Source organism: Gymnoscopelus braueri (assembly GCF_963280865.1).
Source record: "Gymnoscopelus braueri genome assembly, contig: SCAFFOLD_383, whole genome shotgun sequence".
In the NCBI taxonomy this organism is placed as follows: Eukaryota; Metazoa; Chordata; class Actinopteri; order Myctophiformes; family Myctophidae; genus Gymnoscopelus; species Gymnoscopelus braueri.
In genome coordinates, this window is record NW_027660829.1 from 1 (window position 1) to 21856 (window position 21856).

Genomic DNA, 21856 nt, shown 5'->3' on the forward strand with positions numbered 1-21856 from the left:
ACAGGTAAACAGAGAGAGAGAGAGAGAGAGAGAGAGAGAGAGAGAGAGAGAGAGAGAGAGAGAGAGAGAGAGAGAGAGAGAGAGAGAGCATCTTCAAGCTTGAACATGACTGCTGCTGTGCCTCTCTCTCCCTGTACGCAGTCCTACAACACTGTGGCCCCCTGTGTATTGTGGGAATTGTATAAGCTGGCAGAGAGGCCACAGCGCATCCATTTACTGCTCTGCTGCACAGACTGTCATCTCTGGATGCACACGCCCACTGCCACATGTATGCAGTCACAGTCAACTAAATGCACACATCCACATGTATGTATGTATGCAATGGTGGAAAGTAACTAAGTACATTTACTTAAGTACTGTACTTAAGTACAATTTTGAGGTATTTGTACTTTACTTGAGTATTTCCAATTTCCAATACTTTTACTTCTACTCCACTACATCTCAGAGGCAAATATTGTACTTTTACTCCACTACATTTACTTGAAAACTTTAGTTACTAGTTACTTTTCAGATATAAACTATGATATAATGAAACATACATTAACCACTTTAGCCCTATTTTATACATAGGCTATTTGAAAATAGCCGATCTACAAGCTCACAACGCGTCGCGATGCGTTGTGAGCTTGTAGATCTGCTATTTTCAAAGATTTAGTACTTTTACTTTTGGTACTTTAAGTACATTTTGATGCCAATACTTTTGTACTTTTACTCAAGTAAATTTTTAATTCTGGACTTTTACTTGTAACAGAGTATTTTTATATTGCAGTATTGATACTTTTACTTAAAAAAAGAATTTGAGTACTTTCTCCACCACTGTGTATGTATGCATGTAGTGAACAGTCTAATGCGAAAAAAAAAAAAAACTTTTCCCTTTTCAAAAACTTGAAAAGGGACATTCTGCATAATGAGTACTTTCTACTTTGGTACTTTAAGTACATTTTGATACCAATACTTTTGTACGTTTAAGTATTTTTTTTAATTCCAGACTTTTACTTTTAACGCAGTAGGCTACTTCTACATTACAGTATTGATACTTTTACTTCAGTAAAAATGTGAGTACTTTTTCCACCACTGACTGCCACATGCATGCATGCAGTGAACAGTTTGAGAATGCACACACTGCCACATGCATGCATGCACCCACTTCAGCTCTTCCTGGTCACTACATGAATATGTCACTAGAGTCACTATAGAGCAACACCTTCTGGTAAAATCAATGCAAACCATCATGAGCCCTGTTCTAAGCAGGGGGTTACCAAACGTGTCCATGCCAAGGACCCCAAAGTAGCCAGTATAGCCTCTGGCTACGTATATGGCCCCTCTAAAATGAGATTGCTTTAAAAGAAAATAAAAAGGAAAAAAGAAAACAGCGGATAAAAAAGTTCACAAGATCAGCATGCATGCCCTAAAGAAATAAGCCAGGTTTTTCCATTTTCCTCTCCTTTCCAATTAGCCCCCACGGTGCCGGCCGCAGCCCCCACTTTGAAACTCTGTGTTCTATCTAAACAACACATAATGTCATGCTGATTGTGTAGCAAAACGTTTTTTTTTGTTTTTTTTTACATTTTTCTCTTTTGAGAAATTCTGAAATTCTTTTGAAAATTTATATTAATTTTGAAAAATGCAATTTATTGTTGTCATAATCTAAAATGTTTTATTTTCTGAACGTTAGATTTTTGTTTTTGAAAATCTTTTGAAATTCACTCAAAATTCTGGGCTCAAATATAAGCTGGTTTCTACATTTAATGTAGAAACCAGCTTATATTTGAGCCCAGGAATCAGCTTACGCCCACGTCCAAGTGAGATTTATCAAGCAGGGTGTACCCTGACAATTCTAGCGTGAGATTTGTCCGCTGGTGATAAATGTGGCGTAGACATGCCCCACCTGTTTTTCGACATGAAGAAGCGGAATACAGCAGAGAAGAGGAACTTCTCCAACATGTGAAGTTACCCCACCAATCATGGATTCACACACAGCTACACAGCACACACGCCTATCATATGCGTGGGAATGGCACATGCTATTTGCATACACAGGGCACAGACCAACACAGACCCGATACCTGACACAGACACAGACACGTCCAATAACAAAATATAAGTTATAACATATAAAATGTAATATAATAATAAACAAAAGTACGACCACAATCGTAACAGCACAAGTCCAGTCAACAGTAATGTGTCACACTATGTCAGAAGAATGTGGCTGGGGAAAAAGATATGCATCTTATTTTTTAATTCTAGCCATATGCATCCTAATCGAAAACGAGTCATGAATTAGATAATAAATAGTCTGTGTGTGTAGGCCTACGTTGTTGAACGACACCAACCACATGGGGTTTTAATTTAACCCCCGCGCAGAGCGCAGCTGAGTGGAGTCGCGCAAATTGCTGTTTACCAAAATAAAGCAGTCCTGCGTCTCCTCCCGTGGTCCGGGGCCGAGAGCTGTGACACCACGCTTATGAGAGATAGATAGCCTGGAGCTGTCATCATAATTTACATAGTTTATGGAGTGACTGATGAATGCGTAAACATTAATGGATGAAGGCTGGTGTGTGGTGGGCTGGTTACCTCCGATCTCCCGCTGCCGTCCTGTGGCCAAAATATCACTTGCGCTGGGCAATGCAGACTTCACTCATGACAACATTCCAGCGGAGCTGTCCCCAAAATCCTCTCACACAGAGCCAGTAAAGAACTGTTTAAATGGCTGAATGATTAAGAATCTAACTTGTTGTGACATTGTAAATATATGTTACATTGTTTTTAATTGCGCGATTTTAATTGCTTGAGTTGTACACTTGGAAATATCCTACCTTCATATGACACATTGCCGATGTATGCCTTAACAAAATATATTGTTTTCACATGTATTATTGGTTTTAGAGCTACAGTATACATTTTTGGAGTGAATTCATATGTTTAGTCATTTGGTCAGATAATGCTGCTCCCCATGTCTACGATGGGACAAACTAGTGTAGCCAAAGCCTACATGTCCTCAAACCTGATGTGAGATCTGAGCGGGCCATAGGATCAAGTCAGTCACGATAGAAAATGCCGACAATTGCGGTGATCTTGCCATACGCCCATTATTTGGTCTACACCACTTTGATAAATGAGGGCCTCTGTTCTTTGGGTGTCCCGAAAATTGTTATCCCGAACCTGAAAGTGCATTTTCTGTTTACAAATACCTGGAGACAGGGAGACAGATGTTGCTGAACATCAGAATAGAGTTAATTAACACTCATACAAAAAAAAAATCACTTACTGCACCTTTACGTCAATCTATTATTGTGACTGGGGGTTGGGTGTTGGGGTTGTACTAGCACAGTGGTTGTCAACGTGGGGTCCTTGAGGGGGGTTCCAGGGGGTAAGTTGATTGCTAGTTCGGAACCATTTATACACTCTCAAGAGTTAAATTAACACTGAGGATATTACATCATAAATTGGCGTCGCAGAGATGAACATTCTAATGGGGTCCCATGGCCTTGAATATATCAAATCAGGGGTCCTTCAAATTAATAAGGCTGTGAACCAGCTGAACGGAGCGAATCAGTCTGGATTCCAGACTACAGAACTAGTGTCCTAGCATCTTTAATAGAGGTGATGGTGCGCTGGCAGCATGTGCTCCTCGTGAGTTGGGATCCAACTCCTGGCGCCTGTCTCACCTTTCTCCTCCCCTTTTCTCCTCCCCTTTTCTCTTCCCTCGGCGACATAAAAGGAAACCTGGAGCGACATAAAAAGTACCACAAAGGAAAGCTGAAAGAGAAATGAAACAATTACCCCAAGCCACAAAAATCAGACACCTCCCCTTGTACCTTTTGCATCATGATCTAGCTGGCGATCATGATCGCTAGCTAAATTTCAGCTAGCGAGGTCTGAACTTTAGTTTGACCTCAGTTTCCTGTCTCTCTCTATGTGAATGCATAAAATGCCCCGAAAAATATTCTAAGAAAAAAAAGGAATTACACTGGGCTCTTCTCATTTGAGGACAAAACAAAAGCATGTGCTGCTATCTTCTTTTTTAAGCAAATGTATCCAGGCTTCATTTAAGTTCTCCAAAACAGTGATTCTGAACCTTTTGAATTAGGCCACGGACCCCCCAATCTAAAAATCCTCGGTCTTAATTCAACTCTGAGACTGTAGAAATGGAACCAAAACCATTCATGGGTCCATTTGGCTCTACGTTCGGAGTTACAGGCCCGCACGTATAACTCCTCACGGACCCCATGTTGAGAACGAGCCCTCTAAGAGGCCAGGCCAAGCAGGAAGCCTCCGATGAACCCGGTGGTGACGACGATGTTCTCCTTCACAAACTCTCTCGACACGTCCACATACGAGTGGAGCTCGGGGCTTACTTTATTGACGTCCGTCTCCACTCGCTTCCAGTCCACGTAGACATAGCCACTCCTCTTGGCCACCTGGAGGAGCAGGAGGCCTCCTCCCACGGCCGTAGCCACTACCTTGCCGTACTTCTGAAGCAGAAACCCCACACACCATCCACTGGCTCCCCCAAAGGCTATCTGTTTGATGTGCAGGTAGTTGTCCGGCGGGTCGGACTTGCTCTCCACGAGGCGGTTCCACCATCGCTGCTCCTCCTGTATGGGATATATGACGTTCTTGATGCACTCTTGTAAGTCCTGAGACATGGTGAGGTAAGCAGTGAGTCTTCTCATTTTGAGGTCATCTATGCTTCTTTTATACTCCACCGTTATGCCACCCTAACGTATCGTGACGTACGTTGCTGACGTCACCTACTCAAAATCCCTGTGACTGGCTGTTGTCGGTCAAGAGTTGCTTCAGCCTTCAGCCAATGAGCTCACTAGAGTTCCCAACATGGCTTTAGGTAGCGGAGCTTCTTTGTCTTTTTGTTTGATTGATTGATTGATTGATTGATTGATTGATTGATTGATTGATTGATTGATTACAAACATGCATATACACAGTGGTGGACACGGACAGTAACTAAGTACATTAACTTGAGAACTGTAGTTAAGTTCATTTTTGAAGTATCTGTACATGCATTACATTTTTTTGATACTTATTAGTATTTTCACTCCACTGCATTTCTAGGAAGGCTGTGAAGTACTCACAGTGTACTGAGTTCCAAATACAAATTCAACACAGCAGAACATGCTGCAAAAGAACATTACACAGATAAACAATAAAACATATTACAGCGTCAGTACACATCGAGAGGCCAGGGTTAACTAAGATCTAACCATCAGGGTCAATCATCAGTGGCAATGAGGTAACAACCTTACTTTGGCACCCCCTAGTGAGTGTACATGAGATAACTTGCCATGGCCATATTGTATGAAGCCTTTACAGCCAGGTCTAGTTGTCTCCGCCAGGCCGAAAGGCATGGCGAGAGAGTATGTTTTGCACCCCGTCAGTCCGTCCGTCCGTCCGTCCGTCCGTCCGTCCGTCCGTCCGTCCGTGTGTGTCCGTCCGTCTGTCACCAGCTTATCTCTGGCACCGTTGGCTTGATTGCAGCAAAACTGTGCACACACACTCCCTGGATGCCAATTCAGAACCTCTGCCCCAAAATTTTCACATGGGCCTGTTATAGCGCCACCAGGAGGCTGCTCTTTGCAAAACACATTTATTTACTGTACTCCTACAGATTTGGTCCAAACGTGACACGAATCGGTACACAGTATCTCTATAGTCATTAAACGAAATGGGTTTTTCAGATTTTTCATATTCCATCCTGATTGGCAAAAATTGGCTTTCAAAGTTTGTAGGAGTGCTCCGTTTCGAACAAAATGCGTCAAATCATGAACCAGGCATGCAATTTCCGTGAAATTTTGCTCACACATTCCCATTAGGCCGAGGAAGAAATGTCATTTGAAAATGTTCAAATCAGCCTCATGGTGGCGCTGTAACAGGCCGATTCGTGTTTTTACCTATAACTGCACCGATAAGTGTAAAACTTTGTATGCACACTCTCTAGAGGCCAAGGAAAAACCGTTGCCCTGCATTTTTCACATTTGCCTTTTATAGCGCCACCAGGAGGCAGACTTATGTAAAACAATTTTTTTGATATTAAGCCTTCAGATTTGATCCAAATTTCACGCAAATAGGTACACATGATCTCTATAGTCATGTGATCAAGACTATATTCCATCCTGATTGGCTAACATTGACATGTAATGTTTGCAGGAGTGGCCCGTTTTGAACAAAATGCCGCAAATCATGAACGCAGCGTCCGATTGTGGTGAAACTTTGAATGCACATTTGCACTACGTTGAGGAACAAATGCCACCCTTTTAACATTGGCCTGTTATAGCGCCACCAGCAGGTCAAATTTAGCAAAACACATTTTTAGAAAAAAATGTCTCAAATCATGCATGCAGTGTCCGATTGCCGTGCACAGCCTAGGAATAAATGGCACCCTTTTCACATTGGCCTATTATAGCGCCACCAGGAGGCCATAATAACCTACCTGACCTGGCGGAGACTTGTGCTCCGAGGAGCACTTTTTCTAGTTAATTCTGTCCCGGTCGGCTTCACTCACATACACAGCCTTTGAAACAAAACACAAAACTCACACAAATTCACCCTGAGAGCAGGGCTGTATTAGCCATTGAGCCGCCAGGGCCGTGGCCCAGGGGCCCTTTGGCTTTCAGGGGCCCTTCGGGAACTGGGCCGCGCTGCCATCGACAATTTACTAAAATGAAATGTATAGGTTAATCAAATATCAAATGTGTGGGCCCCTCCTCTGTATTTACAGCAGTGATTCTAGCTGGGTTTGAGGCCCTGACAATGGCTCCTGGGGCCCTTCAAGGCCCCCCCAGGCTGGGGGTCCCTGCTGGGGACCTCTCAAAGTGGGCCCTTTGAGGGAAAAAAATAAAAAAGGTTAAAAATGTTCCCCAAAAAAAAAAGTTAGGGGGGGGGCCTAAACAATTGGCAGCCCATGGGCCCGTGCAGGGATTAATCCGTCCCTACCTGAGAGCAGGAAATATAAATGTGTCAGTATTATTATCATTACTCCTCTACCATCTTGGTGTATGTTCCTTGACATTAGTTAACCACCTGTCGTCCCTAGTGCGTGCGTGCGTGCGTGCGTGCGTGCGTGCGTGCGTGCGTGCGTGCGTGCGTGCGTGCGTGCGTGCGTGCGTGCGTGCGTGCGTGCGTGTGTGTGTGTGTGTTATGGTCAGTATCATGTACTTGCCCTAGCCCTGCAGGCTTATGCAAAGGCCAAAATGTAATTTAGATGGCATGTTATGTAGACAGATGCCAGGTCATTGTTAACCTGGCAGTGCGAATAGTTTCAATGTACAGATTATAGATTTTTTTGGATATTCTACAGAAAGCAGAAAGTTTGAAGATCCAATGGAGCTAGCTGGTTTTGTCAGAAGCGCTTTTTAATACTTTCCATTTGTTCAATCTTTTTTTTTTACCAACACACAGACGTAAAGGGTGTTCAATAGCACTGATTTATGGGGGAAAAATGCAAAATCGTCAATGGAGTTAGCTGGTTTCTGCCCGACAGCAACAAGGTTATTTGGAATTGCTGGCTTTGTGGAGGACAGTGTTACTTGAGGACAGCAGATATGTTCTACAGCCAAAACATTAGTGTTTTAATCTCTTTGTTGTTGTCGTCAATAAAAAAAAGTTTCTGGCACTGAAGCAGCTACAGTACCAGCTAAACAAGCTTTTTGTTTGGCAAGGCAGCTTTTATGTTCCCCATTAAGAAAGTCTCATTACAGCAATGGCAACATTACAGTCATTCATTTTATTCTTGAGTGATTAGATCATGAAGGGCATGACAGTGTCACAACTGGTTTGATGCTGTTTCCTGACAGTCAGCCACCATTGAAGAGAGAATGATGCCATCACTGCCATGCCATTAGTCAGATTACTTATTCTGAAGTACCATCTAACCCTAACCTCACACTAACCTAACATTTGTCGGACTAATGGGATGTCGGAAGAATGGTTTATGGCAGGGGTCCTCAATGTTGTTCAGGTCGAGGACCCCTTAGCCGAGAGCGAGATGAAGCAGGGACCCCCCCCCCCCCGACACAAACACATATTGTATAACATTCTGTTGCAGATTAAACATCTTCATATAGCACTATCATCAATGTTGTGTAAACTAATGTGTTTTATGTTTCAGTGTGCTAAGCATGTGCAGCTGCAAGGGCCTCTTATAGGGCCTCCAAATCACTAAGTCTGCCATTGACACTGTAGTGCTGGAGTGTGTTGAGTCCATTCCTGTACACACTTTACACCACTAGTCCATCACCTGACACTACCTATATTCCTCAAATGCTCAGATGACACACAGCCCTACTAGTCAGCAGTGGTGGAAAAAGTACTCAAACTTTAACTTAAGTAAAAGTATCAATACTGCAACGTAGAAATACTCTGTTACAAGTAAAAGCCTATAAAGATACAAAAGTATTGGCATCAAAATGCACTTAAAGTACCAAAAGTAAAAGTACTCATTATGCAGAATGTCCCATTTCAAGTTTTCAAAATGTATCAAAATCTTTCGAAAATAGCAGATCTACACGCTCACAACGTTGTGAGCTTGTAGATCGGCTATTTTCAAATACCTGAAATATATATGGAGCTTAAGTGGTTAATGTATATTGTATGTAAGGTATATGTATTTAGTGATAAAAATAAAAACCTAAAAAGTAACTAGTAACTAAAGTTTTCAAATGATTGTAGTTGAGTAAAAGTACAATAATTTCCTTAGAGATGAAGTGGAGTAGAAGTAAAAGTATTGAAAATTGGAAATACTCAACCAAAGTAAAAAAATACTTCAAAATTGTACTTAAGTACAGTACTTAAGTAAATGTACTTGGTTACTTTACACCACTGCTTGACAGGACTCTGCCCTGGACGATCTCAACACGGCTGCACACGTCACCCTGTGGTATGAGGATGACTACTGTATCTCCACTTCAATGTCAACAAAACAAAATATTTGGCCCCAGCTTTTGGGTGTGTGTGCATATGTGCATGTGTGCATTCGTGAGCGTGTTTGTGCATGCGTTTGTGCATGCGTGCGTGTGTGTGTGTGTGTGTGTGTGTGTGTGTGTGTGTGTGTGTGTGTGTGTGTGTGTGTGTGTGTGTGTGTGTGTGTGTGTGTGTGTGTGTGTGTGTGTGTGTGTGTGTGTGTGTGTGTGTGTTGTGTGCTCCCCTTATTGACCTAAGAACTGTGGCCTCTGTGGACCTGGAAGAGACTGTCCTACTCAAACAGGCCTTTGCGTAGCTCTTAATGAGACATATCTTGTATTGATTTCCTTAATTTCACTGGTTGGTTGGTTAAATGGTGATCGTTTTATATTTGTCTCTTTTATTATAATTTGTATTATTGATATGTTCAGCTTTTATTGCTGTGAGGCACTCTGAATGTCTGTGAAAGGTGCTATGCAAATAAACTTTACTTACTTTACTTATTATACATTATATGCGGATAGCTTGCTTTGTGGAGGGATTACTTGACGACAGGAGCAGATCAAGTTCTACTACCAGCTGAACAGGTTTTTTGTTTGGCAAGGTAGCTTCAATAAATCTGTTATAGTTTCTCAAGGTGATCAGGTAGTGTATTTGTAAAGTCTTAGAACATTGCTGTGATTCCATGCATACCGAGGGTTGTAAGCTATGCCATTACAGTACAAACAAATACTTGAGGGTCCAAACAGATGCATGCATGATGAGTGATTAGGTAATGAAGGGCATGACAGGATTTAAAGGAATACAGTGTCAACTAGTTTGGTGCTGTATCCTGACAGCACCTTATGGTGCTATGGCATTAGTCTTAATTTGTGCTGGAGCTGGCCGGAGCTCGGCCAGTTTCCAGATGGAAACAGATGATCTTGTCTGTCTGTCCGTCTGTCCGTCCGTCCGTCCGTCTGTGTGAACTATTCTCTGACTCTATTGGACCAGTGGCGGAACAACTGAAAGCCGGGCCGGTAGGCACGGCACACTGATCAGGCCCCCCCCTGCGCACGCACGCACTCGCGCTGCGTGCCCAGCCCATGTGCGCGAAAATTTGCGGGTTTTGGGTGGATTGTGTTCGTTTCCGTGCTTTATTTCGGTTTTAGGGTTATGGTGAGCTTCCAACAGTGTATTGGAGTGCCTCGAATAAATTTGCAGTTCAATGTCCACGTCTAATTCTAATAAAATAAAGGTCTATGTGATCTGACGGCCCGGGCCCCCGGAGTCCCGGGCCCGTAGGCGGCCGCCTACCTGGCCACTGGCCAGATGCTCCGCCACTGTATTGGACCGATCAACGTGGAACTTTGCACGTACATTCCCAGTAAGCTGGGGAAGAACCTTTCACCAAATTTACAAAGTGACCTCATGGTGGCACTAGAACAGGCTACCTCACATTTTCCTTTATCCCACGATTTTTGTACCCCATTTTTTCACCCAATGCCAATTGCATATGTAATCCTGGGCACTACTCTCCCTCTGCCAACCTAGGGAGAGCCCAGAACTGAGCTCATGCCTCCTTCAATGCATGAGGAGCTAGCAAGCCGCTTCTTATCACCTGACAGGCCTATAACTCTTGACTCATAGGTCGCACAATCAAAAATGTTTCCCCTGGATTCCTTGGATCATATGACACAACTCCCCACATACTGTAGGTCCGGCCATCTGTGCCAGACAAAAGTTTTCAACGTTTTTGCTACCACTCCTACAAATGCTGTCCAAAACTCACATAAATTGGTACACTTTATCTCTCTGGTGTCGTGATCAAGATATATCAAAGTTTTCATATTCCATTCCAATTGACTATAACTGCCTTCCAAAGCTCAGGGTTCATTCTAAAGTAGTAAAAACACAACTATTTATATTCCTGATAAACCATCCCTCATGTGAATAGACATGCTTCTATGTGCCACATTAAAAAAAAACTTTCCTTCCTCCTTCTACACCGCCCTACCTGCACACTCGCCTCTGTCACTGAATATTAATAGGCGTGTCAGTCGCTTCACATGTGAAAAGGCCTTTACACGGCACAGATCTGCATTACTCCTCACTCTGACGGATACAGTATATCATGGAGTTGAATGAGGCTGGTAAGCCTTTAATCGACGGTGACGGTGTGAAGAGGATCGATTTTATCCTGGTCTATGACAAGGATGACACAGAAGGCAAGAAGGAGAAGAGGGTGAAGAGGGTGAGCATAAATAAACAGTATTTAAAGTGTGATTTAGTGTGTTTCTTTATCAAGGCAGACAAAGATGGATGATGATTCTTGATAGTCTGAAAACAACACACTCAACTTAGCATATTTACATTTCAACATATTACAGGGAAGGGAGCTAAAATGGTTAGCTATACTTTAGAAAACCTGGAGACTGGAAAGTTATCCACTGTATACTGGCAAGTGGCAGTCCTGAGACAGGCATTAAATGTGGCATGGTCCAAGTATATGTTTGGGATTTCAATAAATGGGTCTTATCAGTACAGACAGTGCTTCCATCTTCCATTGCAGGAGCAAAAGGGCCAATTAGCTTCATATGGTTATTACAGTATATAGACAGATGGCGTTCAGAGGACAGTGTTACTTGGGGACAGGAGGAGACAGGAAGTTCCAGCTAAACTAGTTTTTTGTTTGTCAATGTAGCTTCAATAGTTGCGGTAAGGTGAGATAGTCTATGTTGATGAGAAAGTATGCAGATGAAACAATGGAAAAAGACTTGAGAGTCAAAACAGATAATTATGTACATGATGAGTGATTGGAATGTAGTGTCACAATAGTTTGATGCAAAGGTACCTAACTTTGATAAGAGGTGAGGAGGAGGTCTGATGGTGAGGCTATGGATCAAAGGCTTCCATGCATGGATTATGCTTGTTGAGTGTTATTATTAAGGGTTCGAGGCCTATAAGGCTCGAAGCCTTATTGCATCTCTTGGCTTTCGCTATTATTAAGGGTTCGAGGCCTATCAGGCTCGAAGCCTTATTGCATCTCTACACTTTCGCTATTATTCTTCCGCCACTTTTTGCAGTTCTGGCCCAACCGTGCATACGCTTTTTACGAAACTTGGCAATATGGTAGAGGGCTATGCCAAACGGCCAAGGCCCGAAACTCAAAACTATCGGCCAAAGGGTGGCGCTGTAGCAATCAATTGAAAAACGCCAACTTTGAACAGGTACAACTCATGCCCTGTTTGACCTACAGACATGAAACTTCAATACACACATGCGTCTCCTCATGCCGAACAACTTTCACGGTCTGACTTTTGACCTCTGACCTTTAGCTCTCCCACCATTTTGAATTATATGAAAAGCAGTTAAAATCAAACTCCTCCTGGGATTTTTGAGCAATCTGCACGAAACTGTCTACACATGAACTTTGGACCTATACCAACAGATTTATGGGGCTGGATTTTTTCTAAGTGAAAACGTTAAGCTTTTATGAGCCAATGAATATTGCAGTTTTATGACAATTATTCATCTGCCCCTAAGACATACATGCAGACTCACATTTGTTTAAAACTTTACAGTAATGTAGAGGGTCATTCCAAATAACACTGAAACCAATCTTACTCCAATTGGCCAAAGGGGGGCGCTATAGCATTTTTTTTAAATGCAAACTTTAAACAGGCATAAGTCATGCGTCGTTTGGCTAAAAGTCGTGAAACTTGCTTACACTTGTGCCTTGACTCATGAGGAACACATGTATCACTTTGACATGTAAGCTCCGCCCTTAGATTTTCCGCAATTTTGAGCAGTTTGAAAAACACTTGTTTTTGGCAGTTCTCGCTTAACCGTGCATACGCTTTTTACGAAAGTCGGCCATATTGTAGATGGTCATGAAAAACGATCAAGAAATAATTATCACACTCTTTCGTCAAAGGGTGGCGCTATAGCACTCAATTGAAAGTGCCAACTTTGAACAGGTACAACTCATGCCCTGTTTGACCTACAGCCAAGAAACTTCGATACACACATGCGTCTCCGATACACACATGCGTCTCCTCATGCCTAACAACTTTCACACTCTGACTTTTGACCTCTGACCTTTAGATCTCCCACCATTTTGAATTATATGAAAAGCAGTTCAAATCAAACTCCTCCTGGGATTTTTGAGCAATCTGCACGAAACGTTTTACACATGAACTTTGGACCTATACCAACAGATTTATGGGAGTGGATTTTTTGTGAAAGTGAAAACGTTAAGCTTTTATGAGCCAATGAATAGTGCAGTTTTATGACAATTATGCATCTGCCCCTAACATACATGCAGACTCACATTTGTTTGAAACTTTGCAGTAATGTAGAGGGTCATTCCAAATATCACTGAAACCAATCTTACTCCAATTGGTCAAAGGGGGGTGCTATAGCATGTTTTTTTTAAATGCAAACTTTAAACTAGGGATGTCAACAGCTAACCGGTTAGCCGGTTAGCCGATCGTTAAAAAACATCCGAATAGGCTTATCAGCTTCATGGTTAATTTTCATAGGGAGATGTCATTATGTTAAACAGACTCAGGGGGGCGCAAGAGAGTATTTTATGTGCAAGAGAACACTAGAATGAGAGAGAGATTATTTCCGCCTTTCAGTAGCACCGGGTGCTTTTAAATGCCGTAATCTAAAGAGCGAGTGACAACGAGAGAGTACACAATGTCTAAACGTATCAAGCGTAGTGCGGTCTGGGAGCATTTCAAAAAGAAAGGAGACGACAAAGTTGTTTGCAGTCTTTGTGAAACAGAGCTCGCATACAGCAGTGGTACGAGCAGCATGGGCAATCATTTAAGAGCAAAACACCCGTTCGTCGTAGTCGATGAGACGGGCACAGGCAAACAACAGCAATCATCAATGACGTCTTTTGTGCACGGCCCAGCAAGAAGATGTGATGCTCGTCGGTCGGAGGAAATCACACAAAAAGTGTGCAAAATGATTGAGGTGTACATGCTGCCTATCAGCACTGTTGAGGGAACAGGCTTCTGTGACTTAATGAGCTACCTCGAACCAGAATACCACATTCCAGCCAGATCAACAGTCACCAAACGAATAGAAGAGCGTTATAAAGAGATGTCACTTAAAATGAAAACAAATCTGTCCACAGCCAAGTATGTTGCTCTCACAACAGACTGCTGGACAGCATTGACCACAGAAAGTTACATAACAATAACGTGCCATTACATCGACGCAGATTGGAAGCTTCAATCTCATGTGTTGTTGACACAAAGTCTAACAGTTAGACACACAGCCGAAAATTTGGCAGAAAATATGAAGAGTGCTGTTGATGACTGGGGACTGACTGGGCATGTCACAGCTTGTGTCCACGACAATGCAAGCAACATTACCAAGGCCATGTCTCCGGATTATGTGGTGTGGGATTCTGTTCCCTGTTATGCACACACGTTACAGTTAGCTATTAACGATGGGTTTGCCTTACATCTACATCGAGTCATTAGTTCTGCTGGTCGTTTAGTTAAGCATTTCAATCACAGCACACCTGCAACAGAGGCGCTGAAAATTAAGCAGGACGGCATGGGCTGGAAAACAAATAAAAAGCTGATCCAATCCTGCAAAACCCGCTGGAATTCAGTGTATGATATGTTTGAGCGACTGATCGAGTGCAGGTGGTCAGTAACAGCCGTGCTGTCAGACCGCACAATCACTAAACTGGCGGACGCCAGATCCCTTGATCTCTCCAGCGAGCACTGGAAACTAATGGAGGAGATCATACCAGTGTTAGACAAACTTAAATGTGCCACCACAGTCATGTCTGCGGAGCAGAATGTCTCGGTCTCAAACTCCTACCCAATTACCTTCAGTTTCCTCCAGAAACACCTCGTTCCCGAAGAGGATGAAAGCAGAAGAGTGGTGGAGTTCAAAGAAAAAGTCAGGACATCACTGGCAAAACGCATGAAGGTATTATTAACAGTAACAATATTATTATTATTTTACAAACAAAAACATAGGCTTTGTTTTCCTAAGGCCTATAAATTATTTTTTACTAATACTTTTTTTTATTTTGTATTTATCCATTGTATGCAGGTCAACTCTGATCAATTAATCTCCCAAGTTCCTCTGATCGCATCTGCGCTGGACCCCCGACACAAGAGCCTGCCGTTTCTTTCGCCAGCAGAAAGGGCTGACGTCACAGTAAAGTTGCATGAAATGGCATCGAGTGTTTCATTCGAAAGCAGTGGGGCTGGGGCCGCTGCTACCAGTGGAGATGAAGATGATGTGCAAGTTGTGGGCCACGGAGATGGGGGCACAGACGAGAACGCAAACAGCAGCGCAATGCGACTGCTCCTTGGACATCATTACGTTACGTCCACGGACAATGGGTCAGCAAACGAAGTGGAGAGTTACTTAAGAGAGAGTTCTGCTCCCTTGGAATCAGATCCATTGGACTGGTGGAAAGTGCACAGCCTCCGTTTCCCCAGACTGGCTACCCTAGCCAGGCGCTATCTCTGTGTACCAGGGACCTCGGTTCCGTCCGAGAGGGTTTTCTCCGCAGCGAATTTGACGGTCAATAGACTGCGCACTCGGTTAACACCACAACATGTCGACATGTTAATCTTCCTAAATAAAAATGGTTAGCCTAAGTAAGTGGCCAGTGTGGCCTTATAGGTAGGTTGCTCTGATTTTCTTTTGTTTTATAGGACAGTGTCGTATATATTTTTTATTTTTTGGAGTCAGTGGACCCATAGAGTTGTTTCTGTTTGTCTTTGTCTCTGTCTCTCTCTGCCTGTCTCTCTATCTGTGTGTGTCTGTGTCTCTCTCTCTTTCTCTTTTTCTCTCTCTCCCTCTCCCTCTCTCTCCCTCTCTCTCTCTCTCTGGTAGACAGGCAGCAGCGCAGTGAGCGCACTTGTTGAGACACGCGCTGATCACGAGTAATTAAGGATGCGTTAATGGATGAAGCTTATATACAATTACAATTTATTTGTATTGTTAAATGCTGCTTTTTTAGTTTGGAGCATAAATAAATGTCTACCATTTGCCACCAATGTTAACCCTGTGTATGTGCATATTTCATTTTGGGTTGGGTATTAAAAAAAAAATTAAAAAAAAATTAAAAAATAAAATAAATCACTATCCGTTAATTAACCGGATAATCCTATCGGGTAACCGGCTGGGAAAATAACCGTTACTGACATCCCTACTTTAAACAGGCAAAAGTCATGTCTCGTTTGGCCGACAGCCGTGAAACTTGCTTACACATGTGCCTTAACTCATGAGGAACACATCTATCACTTTGACCAGTAAGCTCCGCCCTTAGATTTTCCGCCATATTGAGCAGTTTGAAAAACATTTAAACCCAGGATTTACGAGCCATTTGTGTGAAACTGTGTCATCTGTGTGAACTCCTTTTTCACCAGTACAGGTCTGTTGTTCCAATGGCTGATTGGTAAACCATGTGTCGTGCAACCACAGGGTCGCCGGTTCAAGGCTCACTTCACGCAGACTTCATTTAAGTTGCATTGCACACAACATGAATGTGTCAAATAATGCATGTGCAATTGTTAAAGATAACCTGAAATGCTTATTTGAGAGTATGTTTTTTCAATATATGACATACTTCATTGTGAAAATAGCCGATCTACAATCTCACAACTTTTCAGATAGCAACGTGTTTCTGAGCTTGTAGATCGGCTACTTTCACCAGTTTCGGTTCCGAGGAGACGTACAATGGACATTTCGCTAAACCCCACCCCAAAAGCGATTGTCCAATGCCAGCTTAGCAACCGTTGTTAGCCTGGCATAAGTCTGGCAACCTTTCGTCACCTGCCATAGCTGTCAATGTTATTTCGCCCGAACACACACAATCATTTGCAACATAATAGCAAGAACAGGAATACCACGATAACGCAATGGTGACTATGAACCAGCAACAGATTCCACGTATCCAAAACCGTTGGAGGGTTTTTTCCCAAGCTGAAATCTGCGCTTAAACGGCTGTGTTGTTGAACACGTACACAGCTTAACGTCGGGAGAGTTACACCACGACTCACTTGCCCAGGTGGTGTCAATAATAGTAATCACCGTAATCGTAACAAAATACAGAATCACAGCCCCGCCTGTTTCGGATTCCGCACGTTAAAGTATATTCATTCATTTGTTCGCCTATTTATTAACTGCTACTGTAGTCTTACCCTGCGGTACATGAAAACTCCTGTTACAGTCATGGATCAACTTCAACCTGGTGTTTGCACTTTCTCCATTTACGGTTTGTACATCTATATAAACGTTCAGATTTCAAATATAAATTGCTTACCCTATGGCCACGGATGTTAAAATTATGCACGGGACTATCAAAAGTACCCGTATATTCTGTATTGTTCAATAAAAAGCATTTTAATCCGATCGGTGGCCATTTTCTCATAGAGTTATAATGTATCAGAGTGCAATACACCTACCAACCAATAGGGTCGCGTAGTTGAAAGCGTGGAGAAAATGACCATCGATCAGATTAAAATGCTTTTTATTGAACAATACAGATGATACGGGTACTTTTGAGAGCCCGTACATAAATGTAACATCCGTGGCCATGCGATAAGCACTTTATATTTGAAATATGAACGTTTCTGTAGATGTACGGGCCGTAAATGGAGAAAGTGCAAACATCAGGTTGAAGTTCATCCATGACGGTCGAGACAGACGACCGTCGTGGATCCATGGCTATTACTCCCTCTAACATTTCCCGTGTTTTTAGTTTATTGAGATAATGTCATGCACATTTTTCCAGTGCATAGCCTACTGCAGGCCTTGTTGACTAGATTTAGAAGAGATTTTGAAGCTCTTGCTGCTGAAATGATCGATTATTTTTAAGGGGAAAAGCCGTCATTTAACATGCAAGTCAATGGGTGGGAAGCAAAGTTTGCCAGGCCTGGGTGTGACTAACTTGCACCACCAGTCACAGAGTGGAGTGGGTGGGGCTTAGCGAAGGGTCCATTTCTCCATTGGTAAATGGTTTGTGAACGAGTGATCTTAGTGTTAGTGAAACAGGTGCTTGGTTCATGACAGAAGGCAAAAGTTTATGATCTTAAACAGACAACTTCAGTCTGGACGAAGCTATAGCATAGTGTCTCAGCCTGTGAGTCCGAAGATCAAGAGTACGATTCCTGTCAATGGCAATAGGTTCAGGTGTCCATGAGTGAGGTTCTTTACCCGGGATTGCGTCCTATGTATGACCACCTCAGCTGAGTCTAGCTGAAAAGTAGTTTCACCTGTTGGAATCATTTGCTTTGTCTCAATTTCAATCTATTCGGTTTCCATGTCTTATTGTGCTATTATTGCACTTTGCTTTTTGCGCTTCATTCTTGGCCCTGCTTATCGCCGTCTCTCTGTCTCTCTCTATCACTTTGTCTGTCTGTCTCTCTCAATCACTTTGTCTGTCTGTCTGTCTGTCTGTCTGTCTGTCTGTCTGTCTGTCTGTCTGTCTGTCTGTCTGTCTGTCTGTCTGTCTCTCTGTCTGTCTGTCTGTCAGTCAATCTCCGTCTTCTTGACTCTCTCACATCTCTTTGAAACTTTGCAGTAATGTAGAGGGTCATTCCAAATATCACTGAAACCAATCTTACTCCAATTGGCCAAAGGGGGGCGCTATAGCATATTTTTGAAAATGCAAACTTTAAACAGGCAAAAGTCATGCCTCGTTTGGCCGACAGCCATGAAACTTGCGTACACATGTGCCTTGACTCATGAGGAACACGTCTATCACTTTGACCAGTAAGCTCCGCCCTTAGATTTTCTGCCATATTGAGCAGTTTGAAAAACATTTAAACCCAGGATTTCTGATTTGCGTGAAACTGTGTCATCTGTGTGAGCTCCTTTTACACCAGTTGAGGTCTGTTGGTCCAATGGCTTCTCCCTACAGCATCTGCCTCGTAATCACATGGTCGCCGGTGCAAGCCTCACCTCATGCAAACTTTATTTAAATTGCATTGCACACAACATGACTGTTTCAATTAATGCATGTGCAATTGTTAAAGATAACATGAAATGATTATTTGAGAGTAGATATTTTCAATGTATGACGTAATTCATTGTGAAAATAGCCGATCTACAATCTCACAACTTTTTGACACAAACTGTGTCAAATGTGTGAGCTCCTTTTTCACCAGTTCAGGTCTGTTGGTCAAATGGCTTCTCTCTACAGTACCTGACTCACAACCGCAAGGCATGCTACTTTTCAATTTCATCGCACAAAACACGACTGCATCAATTAATGCTCTCTCTCTCTCTCTCTTTCCCCCCCTCTCTCTCTCTCTCTCTCTCTCTCTCTCTCTCTCTCTCTCTCTCTCTCTCTCTCTCTCTCTGCCTGCCGCTTTCTCTCTCTTCCTCCTTAAACCCAGGATTTCTGAGCAATTCGCGTGAAACTGTGTCATCTGTGTGAGCTCCTTTTTCACCACTTCAGGTCTGTTGGTCAAATGGCTTCTCTCTACAGTACCTGCATTACAACCGCAAGGACACCGGTTCAAACCTCACCTTAGGCAGGCTACTTTTCAATTTCATCGCACAAAACATGACTGCATCAATTAATGCATATGCAATTGTCAAAGATAACGTGAAATGCTTATTTGAGAGTAGTTCTTTTCAATGTATGACATACTTCATTCTGAAAATAGCCGATCTATAATCTCACAACTTTTCAGATATGACACTTGCTTACACATGTGCCTTGACTCATGAGGAACACATCTGTCTCTTCAACCAGTAAGCACCGGCCTTAGATCTTCTGCCATTTTCAGCAGTTTGAAAACCAGTTTTTCTGCCCGGAGTTTTGAGCAATTTGTGTGAAACGTTCTACACACACTCTTGGACCATTATCTGAAAATCTCAGTCGAAGAGAAGTTTGTACGTAAAAAAATTAAGCCTTCATTAGCCAAATAACATTGTAAAGGGCATGGCTTCATTAAAAAAGGAAGAAAAATCATCTTTGTGTGCTCCTTTCTCACTGCTGTCTGTCTGTGGATCGAATAGCTCTGTCTGTAAAGTGCTGGTAATGTGCCAGCCTATGAGTCCCAAAGATCAAGGGTTCGATTTCTGTCAATGGCCTGTTTCCATGAGTGAGGTTCTCAACCCCAATTGCTCCCCTCCGTACTATCCACAATCCCTCTGCTCAGCTGTTGAGAATGCTCATTAATTAATTGCATGGGCTGCTTTGTCTCAAGTTCAATCTATTCTGTTTCTACGTCTTATTGTGCTATTGTTGCATATCGCTTTTTGCCTTATCCCTCAAACCCGCTTATTGCTGCTTGCAGCTATATTAATGTAGTTGTTATTGTTATTATTTTCTGTTCAGTTATTTGACAATATCTTGAGTATTTTTCTCCACAGGGCCTATACCGACAATCAAACATATTAACGTTTATGCACCCTACCAAGATTGTCTGATTCATTCTACTGTTATGCCACCAAAATGTGGAATGCCCTACTACCAACAGCCATTTTAACATGTGACTCCCTACCCTCCTTCAACATATTACACTTATTACCAGACACGTAACAAGCGGGACGCAGACAACGCAGTTGCGTTGGGGCCCAGAGTCATTTGGGGCCCACACCGCCAACCTGTGCCGTCGGTAAAATAAAATAGACCTGGTTGCTTGTTTTTCTCGCAAAATCTGGCAACACTGGAAGTCAAAAGAGGCGAGGTACACGTTCATAGACCTCGTAACTACTATACAGTACGCCGCTGTCCTCTTGGGCTGTTTTCTGTGTTCTGTTCTGTCTAAAGACAGAACAGAAAGGCCAGCGGCCGCGGTGGTGGGGGGGGGGGGGGGGGGGGAGGTTGAGGGCCCACGGTGACCACACCGCGGCGGGGCCCACTGTTGCCTCGTTACGCCGCTCTGCATATTACACTTGCTCATCATGATCATCACTCAACATGTCTGTCTCCCCAGGTGGAACTAATTGGTTAAAATCAGTTAAAATGTATTCAATCAATAAAGTCATGACTGTGCATTTAAAATACAACTGCAAATTACGCCATGCAAATGCCTAAAGTGCCAAATCTGCCAATATGTTGTGCAAATATCATTCAATAAATAAGGGTTACATGTGCAAACATAAGTAACAGAGGACCTCTCTCTGTTACACCATTAAAGGACCCTTTAATGGGACCCTAACCCAAATGCTTGCTTAGGGGGAAACATTGGATCTCAGCTCTATATGCTAAGTGACTCTTGAGACAACTTGTTTCCATTTGGCACTATAATAAAAATGTAATTGATTCAGAGACAAATATGGCTCATTCAGACCACTTCCTGTGTGCTCTCTTCTCTCTCTCCAGGAGGAATACGAAGACATGCTGAAGACGAAGTGGAAAATGGAGCTGGAGGAAACAGAATCAGTAAGTGCATGGCAGTCTGCACAGTGGCCATTTTTAAGATGGTGATGAAGATTGACAAAAAACGTTATGTCTTTCTCCTCAAATACCTGAATACAAACATCCTGTTTTCTGTTCAGTTATTTGACAATATCTTGAGTATTTTTCTCCAGGGGGCCTGTACCGACAATCAAACACATATTACGGTGCACCCTACCAAGACCTTCTGATTCATTCTACTGTTATGCCACCAAAATGTGGAATGCCCTACCAACAGCCATTAAAAAGTGTGACTCCCTACCCTCCTTCAAAACCGCCATAAGAGAGCACCTGTCTGTAATTTGCAACTGGTCCTAGAAAAGTCTTCTAAGCGTGATACCAGAAATGGTGATTGTAATTAATAGGTTTGTCACGTCCCTATAATACCCAACAGTTGGGGTCGGGTTTGTAATATCCTGGGACCATATCTCGGGACCATTTAGGGTTTGGTCCCTCAAAAAAAACAAAAAACAGGTTTAATTCAGATATCGGAATAAATGTTTGTTGTCAGTCTTACAACATGGCCCCATATCCTTTGTAAAAAAATATATA

General features: G+C 42.7%; 2 protein-coding genes across 2 annotated transcripts in view; one reads left to right on the forward strand and one right to left on the reverse strand.

Annotated features, from left to right (window-relative positions):
• Positions 1-4250: 4250 nt before the first annotated feature.
• Positions 4251-4652, reverse strand: LOC308081148 (FUN14 domain-containing protein 1-like; the record flags this gene model as incomplete). Its single annotated transcript, XM_080457544.1, has 1 exon — positions 4251-4652. One exon carries the CDS (start codon positions 4650-4652, stop codon positions 4251-4253), a length of 402 nt encoding a protein of 133 aa, XP_080313670.1.
• Positions 4653-11024: 6372 nt separating this feature from the next.
• LOC308081147 (anoctamin-6-like) overlaps positions 11025-21856 on the forward strand; it is a 37694-nt gene continuing 26862 nt past the window's right edge. Inside the window, exons 1-2 of the mRNA XM_080457543.1 lie at positions 11025-11152; positions 21230-21289. Coding sequence (XP_080313669.1) covers positions 11033-11152; positions 21230-21289 — 180 coding nt within the window. The 5' untranslated portion in view covers positions 11025-11032. The remainder of the gene's footprint in view (positions 11153-21229; positions 21290-21856) is intronic.